This window comes from Budorcas taxicolor, chromosome 8 (genome assembly GCF_023091745.1).
Source record: "Budorcas taxicolor isolate Tak-1 chromosome 8, Takin1.1, whole genome shotgun sequence".
Lineage (NCBI taxonomy): Eukaryota > Metazoa > Chordata > Mammalia > Artiodactyla > Bovidae > Budorcas > Budorcas taxicolor.
The window spans coordinates 10070233-10095809 of NC_068917.1; the positions used below are offsets into that span (position 1 = coordinate 10070233).

At 36.5% G+C, this 25577-nt stretch overlaps 1 protein-coding gene across 1 annotated transcript in view; it reads right to left on the bottom strand.

The window, feature by feature from the left end:
• Positions 1-6830: 6830 nt before the first annotated feature.
• The window catches only part of GLRA3 (glycine receptor alpha 3), a 181519-nt gene continuing 162772 nt past the window's right edge, over positions 6831-25577 (bottom strand). The window contains 2 exon segments of the mRNA XM_052645083.1: positions 6831-7109; positions 24142-24186. Of these exon segments, the coding sequence (XP_052501043.1) occupies positions 6831-7109; positions 24142-24186 (324 nt within the window).

Sequence of the window (25577 nt, forward strand, 5' to 3'; positions counted from 1 at the left end):
GGGGATGGGGGAGACTTTGTTGGAATATATTAAGTAAAAGTCATTTCTTGATAAACTTTTTTTTTTTAATCACTTCAAGCTGTGTTACAGTGGAAGAGGCTGCATTCAGAGTAATGAATTCTCTGTTGCTCTAAGTGTGTCACGAGAATGTGGATAATTTTGTACCAGGAATGTACCAGAGATGGTGACGATTCTGACACTGGAAGGAAAGCTGAACTGAAACAACTCAAAGGTTTATTTTTAATTTTTAATTATAAGGATACAAATGAGAAATAATTACAATGAATATGAAGAAAGAAACATTATAAAACATTCAGTGATAAATTGAGTATTATTAGAAGAATAGGTTTGTGTATGTTCATGTCAATTGTTCTCACTTGTGGAACTCTTGTCAATAACCCAGAATTCCATACTCACTCTGAATATACTGAATTCAACACTTACAACAATGCCAGGTACCTAGAAGGTACTTCAGGAATGTTTGTTAAACCAATGATTGAATTATAAACTCTCATGTTGAACACCAGCATGTATACATGTTCAAAAATGTGTGTAAGGGATATTAAGGTACAGCCAGGAATCAAAATCACTATTTTTTAAAATAATACTCTACCACCATCAAAACCCTTTTAGTGTGTTTTATATGTAGTACTAGTTATTACTGATTGTCTTTCGGAAGAACTGTTTGACAAATAGTTAGTCATTCTTCAAACACAGTCCAAGCAGTGTTTTAGAATTCTATCATTAATAGTTGGAGAAAAATTTGACCCACATAGCTTTGTTCTTATGTTGTTGAGCCAAAATATTCTGGTTTCATAAATAAGAGATGGCCAAATCAAATGACTACACTGTTCGTATTTCCTACCAGTAATCACTGATATTACAAAACACATCACAGAATTAAGAGCATCTTCCTAGAAAAGCTGACTTTCTTTGCATTTCCAATTTGAAGACATTTATCCCACAGCAGCAATGATAAGTGTGTGCACACACACACGTGTGTTTGGGAGAAGGGAAGGAAAGAGATGAGGGTAACATAAAAATGGTAGAAGGAAAAATGAGTAAGAGTATCCTAGCAACTGGCTCAGGATTCTGTTTTTAGGCTGATTTCTGATAGAAGCTTCTCCAGAATATTTTCCCTGCCCGAGTTATTTTCAGATCCTTGGGGGCTATATTTTACACATGGACTCTAGGTATCCTTTTTATCCAAGAACATGTGCTTCACTTTTTTAGGTAATTAGAACAATAGCCGTTTCCTTATGGAAGTTGAGGATATTTTTAAAGAGGAATGGTGGCTGGGATAAAACTTTAATTTTAAAATTATTAAATTAACACAGTTCCTTCCTACTGTGTCCTACTCATTTATTCATAGAGAGTTTATATAGCAATAAGAATAAAACTAGATTGCTATATTTTATCACTCTTTGTTGGGCCTTCCCTTGTAGCTTAGATGGTAAAGACTCTGCCTTCAATGCAGGAGACCCAGGTTCAATCCCTGGGTTGGGAAGATCCCCTGGAAAAGGGAATGGCTACCCACTCCAGTATTTCTGCCTGGAGAATCCTGTGGACAGAGGAGCCTGGCAAGCTACAGTCCATTGGGTCTCAAAGAGTCAGACACGACTGAGTAACTAACATTTTCACTTCACTTTTCATCACTCTTTGTAGTACTTGAACCAGAAAATAAAAACCAATGCATCTGCAGAGGAAGGCAGATCAGATATTATGGGTATTTTTATTTGTATTCAGTCAAAGGGGAACCTGTGTGTTCATATACACTGTAGTTTCTAAAATATTTAATTGAAAAGCACCCCACTGTTTTCCAGACACAAACTTTAATTCTTATAATTTTTCAGCATCCCTCATTAAAGAGATGAGTTGGTGAACTTCGAGGTCTAAAATACATCATGGAAACTGAGATGGTGACTGCTTAGTTAAAGGTTGTTACTCACTGATCACTGGGATGGACAAGATTGTTTCTGCACTGTTATGAATGGTCCCAAGAAGACGATACAGTAAGGAATTATGTAGGCATTGTGGAGAATAAGATTTGGTTGCCATTATATTCAAAATTTCAGTCCTTTTTGGAATTCTAAGCCTCATGGTCTTGCCTTTGCACTGCCCGTTGTTCAGGAAGGCTCAGCTAAGGAAAGTGGTCTTGTCAAAAAATATTGGAAAAACTGCACCAGAAAATCCTTTAGTTTTGCTTCAGCAAATTAGACAGTTCAAGATACAGCTTTAAGATATACTGAAATTTGTCACTTTAAAAAGTTGTGCAATTTTTGCAACTCAATTCTTCTCTGAAATGCACATGACAGTGGCAAGTTTTTGTAGTCTGCCAGAGCTGACGATGGTGCTAAAAGTTCCAATACCTCCATAATCGCATGTAACTCAGTCCAAAAGCCAAGGGTAGGAAATAAAATGATCTAGTTTAAAAACTGAATACCCAAATGAACAAGCAAAATGTCATTACCATATTTGTGCTTGGTAAGTAAATATAACTCAAAAGACAAATGTACAGTTATACAGGTGCAGAAACAATTCTTTGAGTCACAGAAACAATTTCCAACTAATTCCTTAAATGAACTAACATAAATATTAATGCATAGGCTCAGTTTCATTGATGATATTTTCCGTGGATAGACTGTTAAAATTAAAATGCCTTGAGGTGGAACCTATACTTATTCTCTTAATGTGTTTCAGTCAAGTTCATTACCTTGAAGTCTTTGCCTTGTCAGCATTAATGAGTATGGACAGACAGACTATATAAAAGTCAGTGCTGTGTCCTTAGGGTGTTTTGCTTTTCTTTACTAGGTCAGCATTAACTAGATGAGAAATACAGATGGTATATGCTCGTAAATTTTGAGAACTTTTCCTGTTATCTATGTTTCAAGGTCTGTGAAATCTATTTAGAGTTGGAGACAGGACTTCAAAGATTAATAATGATTCATTGGTCTAAGAACTGTGGCTTATATGCCTTCTGAGTTTCATTCTGAGAGGGCTCTAACAGGTTGTTAGGGGACATCTGTGAATGTCAGTGTTGCCCACTTCCTATTTATTTAATATTGAAAGAATTTTCTATGTTTAATATTGGCAAGTCCCATCTTTCTTTGAGTACTTTTCATGGAATGTGTACTTTCTAGATGAAAGAACGATTTAGCTGCCAATATAACTCAGTCTTCCAAAGTGAAGCAGGTTGAGGTATATCATGTTAAGAATAGAAAAGTATATTTTTAAAAACAGGGTGAAAGACATTCAGAAAAGGGAATGTATAGTATGGAGGATACACTTATTTTTCTCTTAAAATCTTAAAAACTACATAAGTTGCACAGAGTGCTAAAACAGTTAACAACTTTCTCTCTTCCATCAAACATGCAGCCTCATTTGCTCACTGTTTTGCCCTAAAATTTCCATTATCTTCCATAAGATCCTGGGAATTTATAAGCACAATACATGTATCCATATTTTAGGGATATATAGGTTGAAAGCATCTGTAATTAAAATTAAAGTTGTTAGAATGAATATACCTATAGAATAGAAATTGACTATAGGATAAGTAGTCAGAACAGTCCCTTAAATTCAGCAGCTGGGAGTGGCATAGGCTCTCCAGGTGAGTAAGTGTTCTGGAGAAACAACCAAAAAGTATGGAGACATTTTAGAAAGCCTTGGCTTTCTGCTTCTACAGCAACTTTCTGGAATCTGTTTTAAAAAGTAAAGAAAGTTCTAGGTCCTCACTATAATTAAACTCCAATTCTAATAGCTGGAAAAGAAAAAGATGTTACACAGTATATGCCAAGGTATCAATACAAGGTTTCCTAAAATTCACATGCAACCGCAGATTTCAGTGGTTGAGATACAAAATTAGAAAAAAGGTGAAGCAAACTGCATGTAGGAAAATAACAAACTTCCTAATGTGACTATTTCAAAATGCTTCAGAATATCCATATTAGAATTTCAACCTATGTGTGGGTACTCAGGGCATATGCACACACTTTAATTTGCACATCATTAACAGATTTGCAGTTGGTTTAATTTGAAATATCAGGGTTTGACACAGGGCTCATTTAGGCAAATACTGCCTTAGGATGCTAATTACAATAACGTTTCACCATTTTAAAGGGTATCTAGGAGTTCATTTTAAAGGGTATCTTCGGGAGTTGGTAATGGACAGGGAAGCCTGGTGTGCTGCACTCTGCAGGGTCACGAAGAGTCGGACATAACTGAGTGACTGAACTGATCTGAATTGAGGAGTTCATTAAAGGGGACAGGTTCCTTTAAACTTTTTGCATTCAGATATATTTGCGATGTCACTGTTACCATATGAGTGAAACATGAGAGTATTTTATTTATTTATTTCTTGGCTGTACCATGTGGCATATGGGATCTTAGTTACCCTATTAGAGAGTCTTAATCACTGGACTGCCAGGGAACTCCATTTTAAATTAAAACAAATTTTTTTCAGAGTATTTTCTTTGCATAGGGAGACAATGTTAAGTATATATACCTAAGTAAAATTTAAAAATTCTTTTGAGAAAGAGAGATTTCCACCATATCAACACCCTTGCTGAAAAAGTTGTTTCATGGCTAGTATTTTTATATTCCAAGTTTCAAGCTTTAAAAAAAAAAAAGATACTTTTAATATTCTCAAATGAAAAACAAGTGATGTTCATAAATTTCTTTAGGGGCATAGGTTCATTGCCTATGTCTATGTATGTCTAAGCAAACACTGTACATTTGCTTCTGGCAGAATTCATTTAATTTAAGCAATGATGAAGAACTTTAAAAATAAGATGTATTAAGTATAGAAAAATGTGTTCAAGTATTTCAGAGATATGTTGAGACAACACAGAGTTTATCATCGATTCAAACCCACTAGCTTATCCTCAGAGAACACAAACAACATATCTACTTTTAATCTACCTTTAGTATAAGAATATATTTCCATGATTTTGGTTCATAAACACTCAGTGAAGAAGGAGATGTTTAACCTCGAGATGCAGAGTCCTCAAAATAAAGTACATAGTAGTATCTTCTGCTGTGGCATTTTCATTTAGTGGCAACCCTTTTTTCCCCCTAATTGTACTTTAAAGTACCTACAAAGTAAGAAAATTTGGTGTTTTAGTAGCAAAAAATGCCAAATATGCATTATTTTTAAATTTACTTTTTTAAAAGTACAATTAGGTAGACCAAAGTTCAATAATATTGAAACATTTAGCTTTAAATGGCAGCTCTTGCTTTTAGTTTAATAATAGTTAAAGATCAGAAAATAGTAGTGTCTTGTTCAAAAGTGCCTTATTTATCCCTCTTAAATCTGAGTTAGTTGTTTTTTTCATGATTAAACCTTTCTCCTTCAGTAATTTGGCTTGAGTTTCCATCTAGAGAATCTGACCAGTAATTAAACATTGTTAAAAAGGATTATAGAGCTTTTAAAAAATACAATATTTATAATAAAAATAATGCAAAAAATAGCAAAACTGGAAAAGAATCAGAGTCTAGTTTAATTTAACCCCAAAACTCTGTCATATATTTTCACTTAATTACACTGCACGAAATGAGTTAATGCCCCATTGTAGTTGAAATAATTCCATGGGGTTGCTGATAAGTTTTAAGTAAAATTTTTATTCAGAATGATTCACAACTAGTGGATCTCTTATAGATTGAAACTATTAATTCAGAAATACAAAACAATCAGTTCTTATTTACAGAAGTGATTTATTTATATAATTTAGAATTAAAATCTTCCTATATTTAGGGCTAGGATTTGGAATGCATATAACTTTGATGGGAAGTCTGTTCTTATTTTAAAATATCTCCCTAAATCTATTTTGATTTTTATTAAATTCATTTTTACCAAAATGTAAATACTATAATCCCATTGAATTTTAAAGTCTCATTCTAAACTAAAATATAAAAGTCTTACTGAACTTTGTTCAACTATATCAAAACAATAAACATAATTACTTATAGATGATAAAGCAACTATTAAAAGTCTAATAAAATAAAGATGCTGGCTTGAACTTTTTCAGTGTTTGGCAACAAAGAAAAATACATAGCTATAACACTTTTTTAAAACAATTATGTTTTTAGTATATCTACATTCATTCACAGATATATAAAGTTAAGAAAAGTAGAGTTTATGTATAATATGATTGCTTTGGCCATTAGAGACATTTCCAAAGAGGGAAATTTGATATTTTAAACAATTAAATTTAGTACATAAACAATAAAAGTCTCTTACTTTAACCTTCTGATTTTAATTTTCTATTACTTAAGTTGGTTCTATAGCATTTGTGTGTACAATTTCCTATTATTATTGAGTGAATTTGTCACTTAACTATCTATTTTTCTATTTTGTAACTACAAGTATAAGAAAATATTTTAAAGCCTGAAGCTACATTTTAAAAATCTTCAACATTTCCTGTTTTTTCTATTTAAAAGTTTTCTGTGCAAATTTTACTTTTGTGTTATTTAATACTGAATTGAAAAATCAAAGAATTTCAAAGCAGTTTTCACATGTACTATTATGTGACATCATATTACATACAAACACATTGATAATAATATGTCCACTTGTAAAATTTACTGTGACAGAACAGATAATCTTAATGAACTAGAATCCCAATAATACATATATTTTGTATTCATTAAAGGAATCATAACTGCCTCATGACTTTGCATAGCAAGTCATAATAACACCTTTCTATATGTCACTTGAGCACAATGGTCATTATTTGTATACCACACACACACACACACACACACACACCCTTGTGGCAAAAACCTTCCCTCTGAGTTGACACACTGAGTTTGTACACTTGCACACTCCCCGAGACTTAATCTTGCTGCTGATGAATATCCTCATGCCTAAGGATTTTATAGATAACCCAGTAGAAAATATTAAAAATCAAAAAGGCTAATGGGAAGCAGGCTCGTGAGATGGTGTCAATCTTCTTGGCCCGGTCGATAAAGACCTTCCTCATCTCATCTGGGCTCTTCGGCATTACCTGGACAGCATGGTTGGGGCCCTTTGGAGTCACACCTTCTTTGGTTTGCAGACACGGCCCCATTCCATAAGCTGTGAAGCTGAACCGGCTTTCCCTTATCTCATCATCCTGTCATAAGAAAAATAGAAGCACTGAAGTTATAGAATAAGGCAAGGCATGTATAACAAGTGCTTCAGAACCATTACTGAGGCTTTATAATGATAAATGGTAACATTATTATAATGAAAAGATAGAGCATATCAAGGTGAGTTGACTTTTGTTCCTATTCAAGTTTTAATGATTTATCCTGCTGTATCACATAGATGAGTCTATTCAATAAAACTCTCAACTGTTATGTTTTAATGGAAAAACTAAATATTCTGGTATTCTCTACATATTGCCAGACCACCTAAATAAACTGGACAAGAAAAAATTCTATGTGGCTAATAAGTTATCCAACATCTGTTGGGTCATTGAAAAAGCAAGAGAGTTCCAGAAAAACATCTACTTCTGCTTTATTGACTATGCCAAAGTCTTTGACTTGTGTTGATCACAACAAACTGGAAAATTCTGAAAGAGATGGGAATACCAGACCACCTGGCCTGCCTCCTAAGAAATCTGTATGCAGGTCAAGAAGCAACAGTTAGAATTGGAAATGGAACAACAGACTGGTTCCAAATCGGGAAAGGAGTATGTCAAGCTGCATAGTGTCACCCTGCTTATTTAACTTATATGCAGAGTACATCATGAGAAATGCTGGACTGGATGAAGCTGGAAAGCTGGAATCAAGATTACTGGAAGAAATAACAATAACCTCAGAGATGCAAATAACAACACCCTTTTGGCAGAAAGTGAAGAAGAACTAAAGAGCCTCTTGATGAAAGTGAAAGAGGAGAGTGAAAAAGCTGTCTTAGGGTGATGGTGGCCTCATAGAATGAGTTTTGAAGTTTACCTTCCTCTGCGATTTTCTGAAAGAGTTTGAGTAGGATAGGTGTTAGCTCTTCTCTAAATTTTTGGTAGAATTCAGCTGTGAAGCTGGTCCTGGGCTTTTGTTTGCTGGAAGATTTCTGATTACAGTTTCAATTTCCGTGCTTTTGATGGGGTCTGTTAAGATTTTCTATTTCTTCCTGGTTCAGTTTTGGAAATTTGTACTTTTCTAAGAATTTGTTCATTTCTTCCAAGTTGTCCATTTTATTGGCAAATAGTTACTGATAATAGTCCCTTATGATCCTTTGTATTTCTGTGTTGTCTTTTGCGATCTCTCCATTTTCACTTCTAATTTTGTTGATTTGATTGTTCTCCCTTTGTTTCTTGATGAGTCTGGCTAATGGTTTGTCAATTTTATTTATCTTCTCGAAGAACCAGCTTTTGGCTTTGTTGATTTTTGCTATGGTCTCTTTTGTTTCTTTTGCATTGATTTCTGCCCTAATTTTTAAGATTTCTTTCCTTCTACTAACCCTGGGGTTCTTCATTTCTTCCTTTTCTAGTTGCTTTAGGTGTAGCTGCTGCTGCTGCTGCTAAGTCGCTCCAGTCGTGTCCGACTCTGTGCGACCCCAGAGATGGCAGCCCACCAGGCTCCCCCGTCCCTGGGATTCTCCAGGCAAGAACACTGGAGTGGGTTGCCATTTCCTTCTCCAATGCATGAAAGTGAAAAGTGAAAGTGAAGTCGCTCAGTCATGTCCAACTCTTAGTGACTCCATGGACTGCAGCCTACCAGGCTGCTCCATCCATGGGATTTTCCAGGCGAGAGTACTGGAGTGGGTTGTCATTAGGTTATTTATTTGACTTTTTTCTTGTTTCTTGAGGTAAGCCTGTATTGCTATGAACCTTCCCCTTAGCACTGCTTTTACAGTGTCCCATAGGTTTTCAGTTGTTGTGTTTTCATTTTCACTTATTTCTATGCATATTTTGATTTCTTTTTTGATTTCTTCTGTGATTTGTTGGTTGTTCAGCAGTATGTTGTTCAGCCTCCATCTGTTGGAATTTTTAATAGTTTTTCTCCTGTAATTGACATCTAATCTTAATGCATTGTGGTCAGAAAAGATGCTTGGAATGATTTCAATTTTTTTCAATTTACCAAGGCTAGATTTATGGCCTACGATGTCATCTATCCTGGAGAAGGTTCTGTGTGCGCTTGAGAAAAAGGTGAAATTCATTGTTTTGGGGTGAAATGTCCTATAGCTATCAATGAGGCCTAACTGGTCTATTGTATCACCCTAATACCAAACCCTGACAAAGATGCACAAAAAAGAAAACTGCAGGCCAATATCACTGATGAACATAGATGCAAAAATCCTCAACAAAATTCTAGCAAACAGAATCCAACAACATATTAAAAAGATCATACATCATGACCAAGTGGGCTTTATCCCAGGGATGCAAGGATTCTTCAATATCCACAAATCAATCAATGTAATACATCACATTAACAAATTGAAGAATAAAAACCATATGATTATCTCAATAGATGCAGAGAAAGTATTTGACAAAATTCAACGTCCATTTATGATAAAAACCCTCCATAACGCAGGCATAGAAGGAACATACCTCAACATAATAAAAGCTATATATGACAAACCCACAGCAAACATTATCCTCAATGGTCAAAAATTGAAAGCATTTCCCCTAAAGTCAGGAACAAGACAAGGGTGCCCACTCTCACCACTACTATTCAACATAGTTTTGGAAGTTTTGGCCACAGCAATCAGAGCAGAAAAAGAAACAGAGGACACAAATAGATGGAGAAATATACCGTGTTCATGGATCAGAAGAATCAATATAGTGAAAATGAGTATACTACCCAAAGCAATCTATAGACTCAATTCAATCCCTATCAAGCTACCAACAGTATTTTTCAGAGAACTAGAACAAATAATTTCACAATTTGTATGGAAATACAAAAGACCTCGAATAGCCAAAGCAATCTTGAGAAAGAAGAATGGAACTGGAGGAATCAACTGCCCGACTTAAGGCTCTACTACAAAGCCACACTCATCAAGACAGTATGGTACTGGCACAAAGACAGAAATATAGATCAAGGGAACAAAATAGAAAGCCAAGAGATAAATCCATGCACCTATGGACACCTTATCTTTGACAAAGGAGGTAAAAATATACAATGGAGAAAAGACAATCTCTTTAACAAGTGGTGCTGGGAAAACTGGTCACCACTTGAAAAAAAAAAAGAAAGAAATGGAGAAAAGACAATCTCTTTAACAAGTGGTGCTGGGAAAACTGGTCACCACTTAAAAAAAAAAAAAAAAAGAAACTAGAACACTCTCTAACATCATATACAAAAATAAACTCAAAATGGATTAAAGATCAAAAAGTAAGGCCAGAAACTATAAAACTCCTAGAGAAAAACATAGGCAAAACACTCCCCGACATAGATCATAGCAGGTCCTCTATGACCCACTTCCCAGAATATTAGAAATGAAAGCAAAAATAAACAAATGGGACCTAATTAAAATTAAAAGCTTCTGCACAACAAAGGAAACTATAAGCAAGGTAAAAACACAGCCTTCAGAATGGGAGAAAATAATAGCAAATGAAGCAACTGACAAACAACTAATTTTCAAAAACATACAAGCAACTCCTGCAGCTCAATTCCAGTAAAATAAACTACCCAATCAAAAAGTGGGCCAAAGAACTATACAGGCATTTCCCCAAAGAAGACATACAGATGGCTAACAAACACATGAAAAGATGCTCAACATCACTCATTATTAGAGAAATGCAAATCAAAACCACAGTGAGGTACCATTTCATGCCAGTCAGAATGGCTGCTATCCAAAAGTCTACAAGCAATAAATGCTGGAGAGGGTGTGGAGAAAAAGGAACCCTCTTACACTGTTGGTGGGAATGCAAACTAGTACAGCCACTATGGAGAACAGTGTGGAGATTCCTTAAAAAAAACTGGAAATAGAACTGCCATATGACCCAGCAATCCCACTGCTGTGCATACACACCAAGGAAACCAGAATTGAAAGAGACACGTGTATCCCAATGTTCATTGCAGCACTGTTTATAATAGCCAGGACATGGAAGCAACCTAGATGTCCATCAGCAGATGAATGGAGAAGAAAGCTGTGGTACATATACACAATGGAATATTACTCAGCCATTAAAAAGAATACATCTGAATCGGTTCTAATGAGGTGGATGAAACTGGAGTCTATTACACAAGTGAAGTAAGCCAGAAAGAAAAACACCAATACAGTATACTAACGCATATATATGGACTTTAGAAAGATCATAATGATAACCCTGTATGCAAGACAGCAAAAGAGACACAGATGTAAACAATCATTTGGACTCTGTGGGAGAGGGCGAGGGTGGGATGGTTTGGGAGAATGGCACTGAAACATGTATATTATCATATGTGAAATGAATCGCCAGTCCAGTTTTGATGCATGAGACAGGGTGCTTGTGGCTGGTGCACTGGGATGACCCAGAGGGATGGTATGGGGAAGGAGGTGGGAGGGGGGTTCAGGAAGGGGAACATATGTACACCCATGGTGGATTCATGTCAATGTATGGCAAAACTAATACAATATTGTAAAGTAATTAGCCTCCAGTTAAAATAAATAAATTTTTTTAAAAAGCTGGCTTAATACTCAACATTCAGAAAACTAATATCATGGCATACAATCCCATCACTTCATGGCAAATAGATGGGGAAACAATGGAAACAGTGTCAGACTCTGTTTGCGGAGCGCTCCAAAATCACTGCAGATGGTGACAGCAGCCAAGAAATTAAAAGACGCTTGCTCCTTGGAAGAAAAGTTATGACCAATCTAGACAGCATATTAAAAAGCAGAGACATTACTTTGCCATCAAAGGTCCGTCTAGTCAAAGCTATGGCTTTTCCAGTAGTCATGGATGAATGTGAGAGTCGGACTATAAAGAAAGCTGAGTGCCAAAGAATTGATGTTTTTGAACTGTGGTGTTGGAGAAGACTCTCGAGAGTCCCTTGGATCTCCTGCAAGGAGATCCAAGCTGTCCATCCTAAAGGAAATCAGTCCTGAATATTCATTGGAAGGACTGATGCTGAAGCTGAAACTCCAACACTTTGGCCACCTGATGCAAGCAATGGGCTCATTTGAAAAGACCCTGATGCTGGGAAAGATTGAAGGCGGGAGGAGAAGGGGACGTCAGAGGATGCGATGGTTGGATGGCATCACCAATTCAATGAACATGAATTTGAGTATGCTCCGGGAATTGTTGATGGACAGAGAAGCCTGGCGTGCTGCAGTCCATGGGATCACAAAGAGTCGGACATGACTGAGCCACTGACCTGAACAAAAGATGTATAAGTAATTGACTTTTGAGTAAATAAGTCTGAAATGAATGCTGATGACCCTAAGTACACGTAACTATTGTAATCTTACAAAAAAACTGGAAACTGATTTTCTAGTAGTCTTTATAAAGGATGTTCATTTATACTGCCAATAGTTTTCACTTATGTGGGATTGTTAAGGGTAAATAACTTTTCTTTGATTTTCCTTTTTTCTTTATGGAGAAATAATTGACACAGAACTGTATAAATTTAAGGTGTACTGTGTGATGGCTTGACTTACATATATTGTGAAATGATTACCACAGTAGGTTTAGTGAACATCTGTCATCTCATATAGACTAAAAGAGAGAAAAAAATTATCTTTGTGGTGCGAACTCTCAGGGTCTATTCTGTTAAAAACTTTCCTATATGTCATATGTGCTATATCTTACAGCAGTGTTAACTACAGTTGTGTTGTACATTATGTCCCTAGGGCTTATATATTTAAAACTGGAAGTCTGTACCTTCTAACCCTCTTCCTCCACTGACCATCTGTTCTAGAGAACTGAGTATTTTCAAACCTTCAGAGAGCTCCCCACATAGACTCTTATCTCAAAACAGAGAAACTCCTCTCCAGATTTAACATATGTCATGAACAGCGATATGTTTCTCATCTGTGTCTTTCCAGTGAACTGTGAGTAAGGGGTTAATGCCAGGCCTCGCTGTTGAGAACTGCAGAGAAACACTAGTTCTTTCAGCATCATTTCCTTGGAAATAACAATGGCCTTAAGGTAACAGGAATGAGGAGTGTGTGCCCTGTGCTGTGGCTCCTGCCCTGGGGGAGCTGTGTGGTGGCCCAAAGAGTGTGGGGCCAAAAACGCTCTTGAGTGGCTGCCCCCACCCCCACTCCTGAGATGGAGATGCTGTGTCTGGTGTGTTGCCTGCCTTGTCTGCTCCTAGAGGACTGAGTAAACACAATATCAGGTTAAAAGTCTATTGTGTCTGGAGGGTCTGACTGACAGTTTGAACCCAAAACCTCAGCGGTGATGACAGAAGGTGACTTGGCTTTCAGATCCTTTCAGCCTCAATGTGGCCCAAGTTTCTGGGAGGGAGTTCTGATGAGAACTTGACCCTATCCTCCCTGAGTTTGAGATAGCAAACCCTGCAGGGAAAATACTGGGGATAAATTGTACTGTTGGGAGACGGATGACACAGCTGTATGCCCCGTTGAATTGGCAGGAGGGTGATCATTGAGAGAAAACCAATGGGAAACTAAGTTATAAAACAGGGGAAAGTGGCTCAAGATACAACTGATAACTGATAATCTCTGTGCAATTTGGCTTCCCAGGTGGCTCTAGTGGTAAACAACCTGACTGCAGTGTAGGAGACATAAGAGATGCGGGTTCCATCCCTGGATCAGGAAGATTCCCTGGAGGAAGGTATGGCAATCCACTCTAGTATTCTTGCCTGGGAAATCCCATGGATAGAGAAGCCTGGCAGGCTACAGTCCACAGGAGTCTCAAAGTTCATTGCAGCACTGTTTATAATAGCCAGGACATGGAAGCAACCTAGATGTCCATCAGCAGATGAATGGATAAGAAAGCTGTGGTACATATACACAATGGAATATTACTCAGCCATTAAAAAGAATACATTTGAATCAGTTCTAATGAGATGGATGAAACTGGAGCCTACTGTACATAGTGAAGTAAGCCAGAAAGAAAAACACCAATACAGTATACTAACGCATATATATGGAATTTAGAAAGATGGTAATGATAACCCTGCATGTGAGACAACAAAAGAGACACAGATGTATAGAGCAGACTTGTGGACTCTGTGGGAGAGGGAGAGGGTGGGATGATTTGGGAGAATGGCATTGAAACATGTATAATATCATATATGAAATGAATCGCCAGTCCAGGCTCGATGCATGATACTGGATGCTTGGGGCTGGTGCACTGGGACGACCCATAGGGATGGTATGGGGAGGGAGGAGGGAGGGGGGTTCAGGATGGGGAACATGTGTATACCTGTGGTGGATTCATGTTGATGTACGGCAAAACCAATATGATATTGTAAAGTAATTAACCTCCAATTAAAATAAACTTTAAAAAAAGAAAAAAAAGTCAGCCATGACTTAAGTGACTAAACAAAAATTAATAATAATAATAGAAGGAAAATAAATTAGATTCCTCAAGCCTTATCCTCTGACCTACACTCTGGTAGACATGGTGATTCAGGGACTCCCCTAGGCCTGGGTTCCCAGGTGGTTCTCCTTTGGGCAAAGAAGGAGGGTATGTATGATTTGTGGAGAGGTTTACCCTAGCAGTTGACATGCTGGGTTCCACTGATGGGAAAAAAAAAAAACTGGGCCATTCAGAAGAAAGACCTTGGCCAGAGGAGAATCTATCTATCAGCTCTCATGAGGTGACTTTTAAAACTCAGACTGAAAAGAATGAAAACTGACAGGATTCCTATGAAAGGTTTCCTGGCAGGTTGTCACCAGTCGGGAGGAAGGAAATGGTTTCAAGTTCCTGCAGCTGCTTCCCTTAAGGAACCCCATTCAATCTGCTATTTTCATCTCAGAAGTTAATCCAGTGATGCCAATGGGAATGCAAACAAAAGGGGCTGACAGGGTGGCTGAATTGACTCCATCTGCAAAGACAGAAAGAAGTGCGAAGGCCAAGTTCTTCTTGCCCAGTTCTGAGTGGGGTCCCAGGCTGTGCCATGGTTAACACAGAATAGCCGTGGGTGGTAAACACAGCTCTTTGGAACTGTGGAAGATGGTGTACCATGTGCAGTCAGACTGTTGAAAAATGAGAAGATGATATTAAGAATAATATTAATAAGCTGGTGGGGCACAGTGATGCTGGGTTTGTAGGCATCATGGTCATAGCAGAATGACCATGATGACACACAGATAGGAAAATAAGGAAATAAGATATGTCCACTGGGCTTCCCTTGTAGCTCATGGACAGAGGAGCCTGGCAGCCTACAGTCGATGGGGTCGCAGGAGCCAGACACGACTTAGCAACTAAACCACCACCTAGACATATCCCTGATAGCTCAGTTGGTAAAGAATCCATCTGCAAAGCAGGAGACCCTGGTTTGATTCCTGGGTTGGGAAGTTCCTCTGGAGAAAGGGAAAGGCTATCCACTCCAGTATTCTGGCCTGGAGAATTCCAAGGCCTGTATAGTCCATGGGGTTGCAAATAGTCGGACATGACTGAGCAACTTTCACCTTTCCTTTCAAGATATGTCCAGTAGGTCGCATCAGCCAAAGACTAAATGTATTAATATAATTGAAAAGGATGTGGCCACGGATGAAGGACCTGGCCATTTTCTGTCTTGAGCCTAATCTTCGGCTATTGTTCCTTGTGCCTGCTGTGTGCAGTCATATCCAGCTCTTTGATGGTTGAACACTTGAGTTCACTAAAGAAATCCCCCCAACAGCCTCCACCAGGATGGACATGGCAAAAACTGTTTAGGAGTTTCATTATAGGAATTCCAGGGTAGAATTAATTAGGTGATAGGGTCCCCATCTAGTTGCTGGCTCAGAAGGGAACTATGTGCCAAGGCAATGTCTTAGATTGGCCTTTGACATAGTCATGGTGGTGTCCAAACCATGAGGCAATGGACATAACATGTCCCTCTGTTGACCGCTGAAGCCATTGATGTGGTCGGAACTTGTCCAGAATATTAACAAGATTAAAAAAAAAAATTGCTCGGGATTGCTTTTGGGTTGAATCTCCCAAGGACAAGCGCCAACACAAAGCTGACAGATGGAATGCCACTAGGGTCTTTGCCCAGGGCTCTTGGAGGAGTCAACTGACTATAGAAAAAATAGGGCTTCCCTGGTGGCTCAGACGGTAAAGAATCTGCCTGCAGTGTGGGAGATCTGGGTTCAATTGCTGGATTGGGAAGATTCCCTGGAGAAGGGAATGGCTACCCACTCCAGTATTCTTGCCAGAAGAACTCCATGGACAGAGGAGTCTCACAGGCTACAGTCCATGGAGTCACAAAGAGTTGGACACAACTGAGTGACTTTGAGACAGAGAGTCCATATTTGGCTTTGCTTACACTATAACAAAAGCCACAGCTGAAAATACTATTTATGGCTTGAAACAGCTACTTTCATATCAGTCTGGGCCCCTGGAATCGATCTCTTTGGATAAAGGAGCACATTTACAAATGATCAGTGTATAAAATGGCCCAAGAGCACAACATAGTAAGAGTATATCAAATTCCATCAGCTCACAGAGTAGTGGTTGAAACAGAAATTAAAACCTTACTACTAGGGACTTCCCTGATAGTCCAATGGATAAGACTCAGATCATAAACAATAGAAGCTATATTGAAACAAATTCAATAAAGATTTTAAAAATGGCCCACACACAAAAATAAAAATCTAAAAAAAAAAAAGAAAGAAACACCATTATCACTAAATACAGGATGGTCAGGACATGAACGGTTGCCTGGTTGGGTCACTGGATGAGTATGCAGACCACACAGTGACAGTAAGAAGCAAATGCCTTCAGAAAGGTTTCTGGTTTCTGGTAGTGGACATGTATGTGTTTGGCAGTGGGGGGTTGGGGGATAGGAAGGCTATTACTTAACTCTGTCCCACCTCACAGGTTTCCCTTTTCTATCCTTTTGTATCACCTGATATAGTGGTTTTGGGTCCACAACTGTATTTTCCAGTTGAACGGCTCATTTCTACTCATCATACTATATGTATTTATTTAGACTAGAAAACCATTCATGCTCTCTGTGGAAGACGGATCTAAACGTCCTATGTGCTTGAGTAGCTGAAAAGCCTCCCACTTTGATGAAAACACTTCATCTGCTGTCTCTCTTTCTTCTTATCCTATTGAAGAGCTGAGCAAATACCATATGAGATCAAAGCTTATTTCTGTCTTGAAAGTACAAATGCCTCCTCAAACCTGTAATCAGAGCTATGGAGCTGCACTGACAAAGCTACTTTACTTTGGATATTGATTTTAATAGAGAATGACACCTTTGAAAAATTGAAACTTCAACATCATCATGCAGCATTGGCCTGGCATGAAAGCTGGCCACAATTTGTAAAATGACCATATTTTATGTGCATGCAATAATGACAGTCCAGGCCAGGACAAGACTTCTCACACTGAGGTCCATGCAACAGCTGTCTCAGAATCATCTGGAGTGCACAGATTTGCACTCATTAACATTTAGGTTGACTCTGTCATCTGCATTTCCAAATTCTCCAGGTGATCATAATGCTCAAATATGTAGAAACAAAAATTCCCAAAGGACACAATGCAGCTATCCTAGTTAGCTGGAATTCATGGTAATGTAACATTTTTTGAATTCCTCTAACACTTTCTAATTTAAATTTAAAGTGGTAGTTTACGAAAAACATACTCTGTAATGACATTTGGTGCTTTTGAACTCCGGTGTTGGAGAAGACTCTCGAGAGTCCCTTAGACTGCAAGGAGATCCAACCAGTCCATCCTAAAGGAAACCAGTCCTGGGTGTTCACTGGAAGGACTGATGCTAAGGCTGAAACTCCAATACTTTGGCTACCTCATGCAAAGAGTTGACTCATTGGAAAAGACCCTAATGCTGGGGGGATTGGGGGCAGGAGGAGAAGGGGACGACAGAGGATGAGATGGCTGGATGGCATCACTGACTCAATGCACATGAGTTTGGGTGAACTCTGGGAGTTGGTGATGGACAGGAAGGCCTGGCGTGCAGCAATTCATGGGGTCACAAAGAGTTGGACATGACTGAGCAACTGAACTGAACTGAATGACATTTGGGCTAGTACTGAGGTATTATTTTATTTTTTAACAATTCTTGTTTTTAAGTAAGCCTGTGTCTAGGAGAGGCTGTATGTGAGCCTATTTACGTGAACTATATCTTCATTCATTTTTAAATTTATGACGGACCAAAGAATTTTTTAAGAATAGAATTTTGACAGTTACATTTTATAATGTGATTTGGTGCTGCACTGTTTTCAAAAGCATCTGGGATATGATTTCACTAACAAATATACCACCAGTGGCTTCTCTATTAATTTTGGAGGTGAAGAAATAGAAATATCCCATTTCAGTAAAAATATTTCCCTTGTTAAAACCTGTCATTCAAACATTTAGGGGGGGCTTCCCAGGTGGCACAGTGGTAAAGAACCCGCCTGCCAAGGTTTGATCCCTGGGGAAAGAAGGTCCCCTGGAGTAGAAATGGCAACCCATTCCAGTATTCCTGCCTGGAAAATTCCATGGACAGAAGAGCCTGGTGGGCTACAGTTGATGAGGCTGCAGAAAGTCAGACATGACTGAGCAACTAAGCACCTAACTAAAAAGTACATCAAGTTATTTTATGACAACTAATTTTTCTGCTTTGTAAAACTCAGTCAAAAGATTATCCTGTGTTTATGTATGATTACAAGTGCAGTGATATTATTTATTCCAATTAGCACTCAAATATTTTTTTGAGATAATTCAATTTTCTGGAGTTACCTTCAGCTTGGCTTTCTAATAGAGTGAAGGGCACAAAAGCAAGGTTTACACAAGCATCTAAAACTTTTGACTCACTATAGGTTAGCTAGTGTTTAAAGTTCATGAAATTAAGCCCCTTTACAACTCAAAATATAGACAATAATAAAGATTAAATAGAATGAGTTAAAAATGAACTAAAGAACATGGCTGATTCAAAAAGTAAAATTGGCAATGACGACCCTGTATGCAAGACAGGAAAAAAGACACAGCTGTGTATAATGGACTTTTGGACTCAGAGGGAGAGGGAGAGGGTGGGATGATTTGGAAGAATGGCATTCTATCATGTATACTATCATGTAAGAATTGAATCGCCAGTCTATGTCTGACGCAGGATACAGCACGCTTGGGGCTGGTGCATGGGGATGACCCACAGAGATGTTATGGGGAGGGAGGTGGGAGGGGGGTTCATGTTTGGGAACACATGTAAGAATTAAAGATTTTAAAATTTAAAAAAAAAAAATGTTAAAAAAAAAAACAAAAAGTAAAATTGAAGAAACAGCTTAGTTTATCCACAAGTCAATCGTCTCAATATGCTTCAAGCAAGTTAGGATAGGCAATAAAAAATATAAAACATCATTTTGTTGGTGTATAATTCTTTCTACAGAAGGACCTGTTTTCACTAAATATGGAAATGAGAAAAATGTTTCAGTAATTAAGCAACAATACCATACTGTGAAACATTCTCAGTGCTTTTCCACTTTATTTAGAGAATTATGCCAAAGATTGACTCATGTAACATGCATATTATAACTAGAATTATTACAGAAAGAAAATTCATGGGCAGATATAGTAATTCAGTTGAATTTCTTCATCTTTATCATCAAACATGATATACTATCATATATATGAGAAAAGAATTAATTTCCTATCCTCTTCTTAGTTTTAAAATAGCAACAAAAAAATCTTATTTGTTTGCTGGCATGGTGAAAGCATGAAGATTGCTAGTGAGTAGTTACAAATCATTAATCATATAAGACAGCCTGAATGATGATTAATTATGGCAATTGTTGTGAGATACAACAGCATTAAATATGTTATTTTCATCCTTATGTTTTCCCTCTAGTGGATACCTTTGACATATTCTTTATACAATGAAGATGCTAAGTAAATTATCCTTAAGGTTGTTTGGTTTAAATAACTTTCTGTAACTTTTAATTGTCAAGTAGGAAAATGATAGAAGAAGGAAAAGTAAATTGATATTAATTCACATTTATATGATTTCAAAGTATGCAGATTTTTTTAATGTTGTTTAAATTTTTTTTTAAATTGCTAATTAACAAAACAATGGCTTGTTTTTGTTGAGAGAAATAAGCATCACTTAGAAAATTTTAAGGCAAGGTGAAGTATGTGAAAGACTTAAAAGTTGTTCTCTAGAATAAGTGTCAGCCTAAAACAAAAATCCTGTTTAATACATCTGTGTACATTTCTGTATCACCCACCCAAATATGGAAGGCTTAAAAGAAGACAACTATGTATGATGTTAAAAATACTTTAGACTTACAAGTCAATTGTCAATATAAAACTCCTTGAAATTTAGCTTTCAGGAGAACCTTGCATTTATTATAGATGACATATGAATTAGCTGGGCTTCCCAGGTGGCTCAAACAGTAAAGAACTAGCCTGCAATGCAGGAGACCCAGGTTCAGTCCCTGGGCCGGGAAGATCCCCTGGAGAAGGGGATGGCTCCCCACTCCAGTATTCTTGCCTGGAGAATCCCATGGACAGAGGAATCTGGCGGACTACAGTCCATGGGGTCATAAAGAGTCAGATACAACTGAGTGACTAACACTTCCACTTTCATTAAGTAGTTATAAATTAGCCAAACTTATGCTTGGTGTATTGAATTTAGATTCAGAAATGGTTTGGAGATTATTGAATGGTAAAATATAAGCTTAAAAGGATGAATATTTTAGGTGAAACTTTATGAAAATATGATATGTATACATACATGGGGAATTGAAAAGTCAATGAAATAATATTTTTTAAAAATCTGTATATCTGTTTCTAACTTAATGTTCTAGATTCTTTCAGTGCCAACTTATCATCATAGGGTGACATAAGATAATATTTTATGGTAGATAGCATATATAAAAAGCAGTGTGCCTATTTTATTTAACTGTGTGATGGAAGTCACTATACAGTATGTGAACTTAAGTAGAGACTATATGATTGTACTGAATACTATTTTCCTAAACAGATATTTCAGAGGGGATAGAGCTGTAAGAAACTGTTGTATTTAACATAGACTCGGAATACTTGTCGCAGGAAATAATCAAATTTTTATAATTTTTCTTCTATATAAGAAGAAATTTCTAACCCCTGTGCATCAGTCATTCAAGTAGAATTTAGTTTGAAATTGTTGAGGAACTACTTTTTTTCAAGTATATATCAAATACTTACCTATTGAAAGAATATCTTCTATTTTAGAATATAGCATAAACTGACCTCCAATGGAAACTTTCTAAAATAATTCCGTGTATACAGGTACTACATTGCTTCCAACCGTGAAGCCTCATCCCTTCAACCAAAATAGTATACTTATAATTGGGCTTCCCTGGTGGCTCAGTGGTTAAGAATCTGCCTGCAATGCAAGAGATCCAGGTTCAATTTCTCAGTCAGGAAGATTCCCTGGAGAAGGGAATGGCAATCCACTCCAGTATACTTGCCTGGAAAATTCCATGGACAGAGGAGCTTGGTGGGCTACAGTCCATGGGGTCACAAGGAATCAGACACAACTGAGCAACTAACACTTTTTTCACATTTTTCATATTTATATCTGTCCTAAATTTATATTTCATATTTATATTTATATTCTAGACCTCACAAAGGGTATTAATACAAGGCAGAAAAATCAATTATTTGTTATTCTTAATAGTTACCTTGAGTTATTTTTTAAAGTAATACAGGACATAAACACATACATAAATAAGTTTTTGTACAGATAATCAATATGTAGTCAATTATTTTAAAAAGAAAACAAGCAAAAATATACACTTGGCAATTAGTTTTTGAATCTAGAATTTGTGGTCCATTTTTATTTCATTTGCATACACAAGTAACAATTAATATACAAGAATAAGCAGGAATATATGCCAGAACACCACGCATATGTATTTTCGCTCAGCAAACTTTCATTATTACACTGCAAAGCAAAAGCTGTATGAAATGCATTAAAGCAATCCCATATCATCCATATTTCTCAACAAGTTACATATGTTCAGAAATATTTCGGCATGTGTTTAAACCCTCTAGGACTAAAGTAATGATATCATACATGGGAAGAGCAACTTCTAACCAAAATACTTTTGTATCATGCATACACCCACACACACACACACACAGCACTAGGGATAAGCATTTATGGCAAGGTGCAGTGGTGTGTGATTGGCACACAGCAGGCTAGAACAGTGTGGGGTGGGGAAATTTGGATACAAGTGCGAACGTGTATTCTTTCACAGTGTACAAAAAGGATCCCTTGTACCTTCAGGGGAAAAGGTAAGGCGTAAAAGATCATATGCAGTGCCTAGGCCAAATGCTAAACCAAGTTAAAACTTTCCCTGGAATAATATGTTCATCAGTGTAAAGCCCTTTGTTATGTGAAGTTTTCTATAATGGGGCAATTTTATTTACTGCCTTTTCTGCCGAATTAAAATACTATGAAAAATATGCAAATCAGTACTCATGAAAAGAAAGGATATTCGGTTAATTTTTAGACTTATCTTGGTTATGTTAATTTAATGATTTAGATTGCTTAGACTGTCATTAAGCAAAGCACATACTTTTTTTTTTTAATGATGAATTCATTTGGCCCAGAAGACTATTAGGTTGAGAAAAATTGTTTTCAAAAAGTGAAAATGATCAACCTTAATTATCATCAACCTGAATGATAATTAGAATGTTATAAAAATAAATGTGATGCATATATTTCCAATCAAATGTATTTGCATTTATTGTATTTGTAAAATGTATTTGCATTTTCTTAAATAATATAGTTAGTAAACCATATTGTTTATTTTTTTAAAAAAAAGTATTTATTGACTGTTAGCAAAGGAAATCTGTATTTTCATTAGAGTTATTTTTGTACTGTTTTGTCAGGCAATATCTAATTGAATATATATTTCATACTAATATTCCTTATATACTGTTTAGTTACTGAAAATTTAAATATTTACCTCTCCCAAAGAGGCAACTATGTGTTATTATGAAAATTCAAGGCAATGAATTTTTAAAGAAAATTAGTTAGGCTAATCACATAAAACTAATTGGATCATGTGAATTTTTCCCTCAGGGATGAAAATTGAAGAAGTGGGTAGCTACAGTGGGAACAACTATGAAATTTTAGTAGAAAAGAAAAATAGTTGAGGAAGTATTATAATATAGGAATATATAATATAGGAATATAATTAATAACTGCTTTACAATAATCTTTGGTCTAGATACTTGTTATGAAATAAAGATCACTTCACTATTCATCTAACAGTATGTCTATTGTGTATTCACCTAGTTATGTCTATTCTTGACTGAGATTTGTGGTGAAAATCATCTGGAGGGGTATTTTTAAATACAATTTATTCCAGAAATTTTAATTTAGTAGACTGTACTGTTTGGATATGATTTCCCAAGCTAAATGCTCAGCTTTGGGTATATTTAAAATTTAATTAGAGTGATATATTATGGATCTCCAAGTCAAATTACTAATATGCTCTACTGTAGATTACATTTCTAAACACAGCCATTCTAATTGGAAGTGTGTCCTTGTTATCTATTTTAAATCAAACATTTCTAAGAATGCTGAAATCAAAACCAAAATCATTCATTTACTCTAAAGAATCTCAACATATATTAACATTAAAAGTAGTTTCTAAAGATACATAAGTTGGATAAAGCATTTTATTTTTGACTTAATTTTAGGTCTCTATTTTCTGGCAAGAGGAGCTGTTTTTAGAACTTATTTGTACAAATAAATGTCCCATCTATTTTGCAACTACTTTTGTCAAAGTGTATGATTATTTTCTCTACAGAGAATATTATAAGATACATGTGACATTTCTGTTTAATATATATTTTTAAATTATTTTAACCAAACAAATAACTCAGTTCATAGAATGAAAGATAACATTTCAAATTTTTTTTGACTGAGTGAAGAGAGACAAAGGGAATTGTTAGAAAAAGAGAATATCCTTAGCTGAAGGGGATTGGTGGTTGTTCAGCTTTAAGTGTGCAGGGGTCTGTGTTTCCCCACCCAACACTGCCTGAGTGCAGAGGATGCTGTCTGCTTTTTTTTTTTTTTTAACTGATGACCGCATTCTTCTACTTAGAGTTAAGAAAATGAATTTACCGTGTCTGAGAAACGGTAAAACTTCTCCAATGCAAAAGCTTCTGTCTGTGGGAAGGTAAAGTGGACCAACAGGGATTGAGAAACCAGAGAATCAAGTCATAGACGGTTAAAATATAATTGCACAATTGGCTTTCATTGCACAGATCATCTTAACAAACGTATATATCAATTAATAGTTTCTCACATACACAAGCTATCCAGCCCCAGAGTATGAAGTAAAAAAAAAAAAAAATGAATTTCTTTACTGTACTATATCTTAATTACTATATATGTTCACTGAGTATTTCATATGGTGATTAGAAATATAATCAGATGTTACTGTTTTTGCACTTTGACACTTTTCTAGAGTGCCAAACACTAGAAAAATTAATCTTGCTGTCTTTCTGTGAGCTAAATAATAAAGGGTGTCAAATATCTGTATCCCAATACACTTACAGGTGGTAAACTGAATAAAGAGTTGGTATGGATTTTTTTAAGGAGGAACCAGAAATGAATGTCTAAGTTTGTAGAGCATTGGTGGGTGCAGAAAAGGTCTGAGCTCTCATCTCCCCTTGGAACACCACCTGTGTACGACTCCTCATTTCTGGTGTTGGCAGCACGTGGCTGATACATCCTATACTGAAGGAAGGAGGAGAAAGGTAGAAAAATGTAAAACAAATGTGAAAAAGTGAATCAAACTGAGAGGGGGAAATAAGTATTGCTTTACTTTTGATTCACGATGTTAGAAGGAAAAATTGTCTTGATGAGTCATTCAGCGGGGAAAAAAATGACCACACCTTCACTCCTGGGATACTGAATGCTCTGTCTTATCACAGTGTTTCAGCCTGTGCCAGGTATCATGAGAAAAAGGAGCAAAGGAGAAGTAAGGGAGGTTAGAAAGAAGTGGAGGGGTAGAGGAGGGGGCAGAGTGAGAAAAGTGTAAGGACACCCACAGACTAGGAGAGGTTGGGGGCAGGAGATAAAGTTAATCTCTCCACGAAAATATATGTTAATATATAAATGATGTGCTTTAATGTTTATTTTTTTAAAAAAAAAAAAGGTCACATACAAGCTCTGGCATTGTTTTTCTGTCAGCCGTCTTACCCAGAGTATTGCAATGCTGAAATTTCTCCCATGCTACAGATTCACGGGATGTTTACTGGAGCAGGTGATGATTCTGAGGAGTCAACTAGACACTACTGAATAAATTATTGCTTCAGATGTTTAAATTGAGTAGACTCAGCACTGAGAGATCATGGCTTAGGGATTTTTAAAACATTTTATAAATATATAAATTACAGTCAGTCCTTCAGAAACCATAAGAAATTCCTTAAAAATTAAATGCTTAAAAATGCACACTATATATAAACCAGACTATTCATTTTAAGATTTGACCATGTTTTGACTTAACTATCTCAGTATATTGGGCTCTGGTCACAGTTTTCCCTGTAATATAT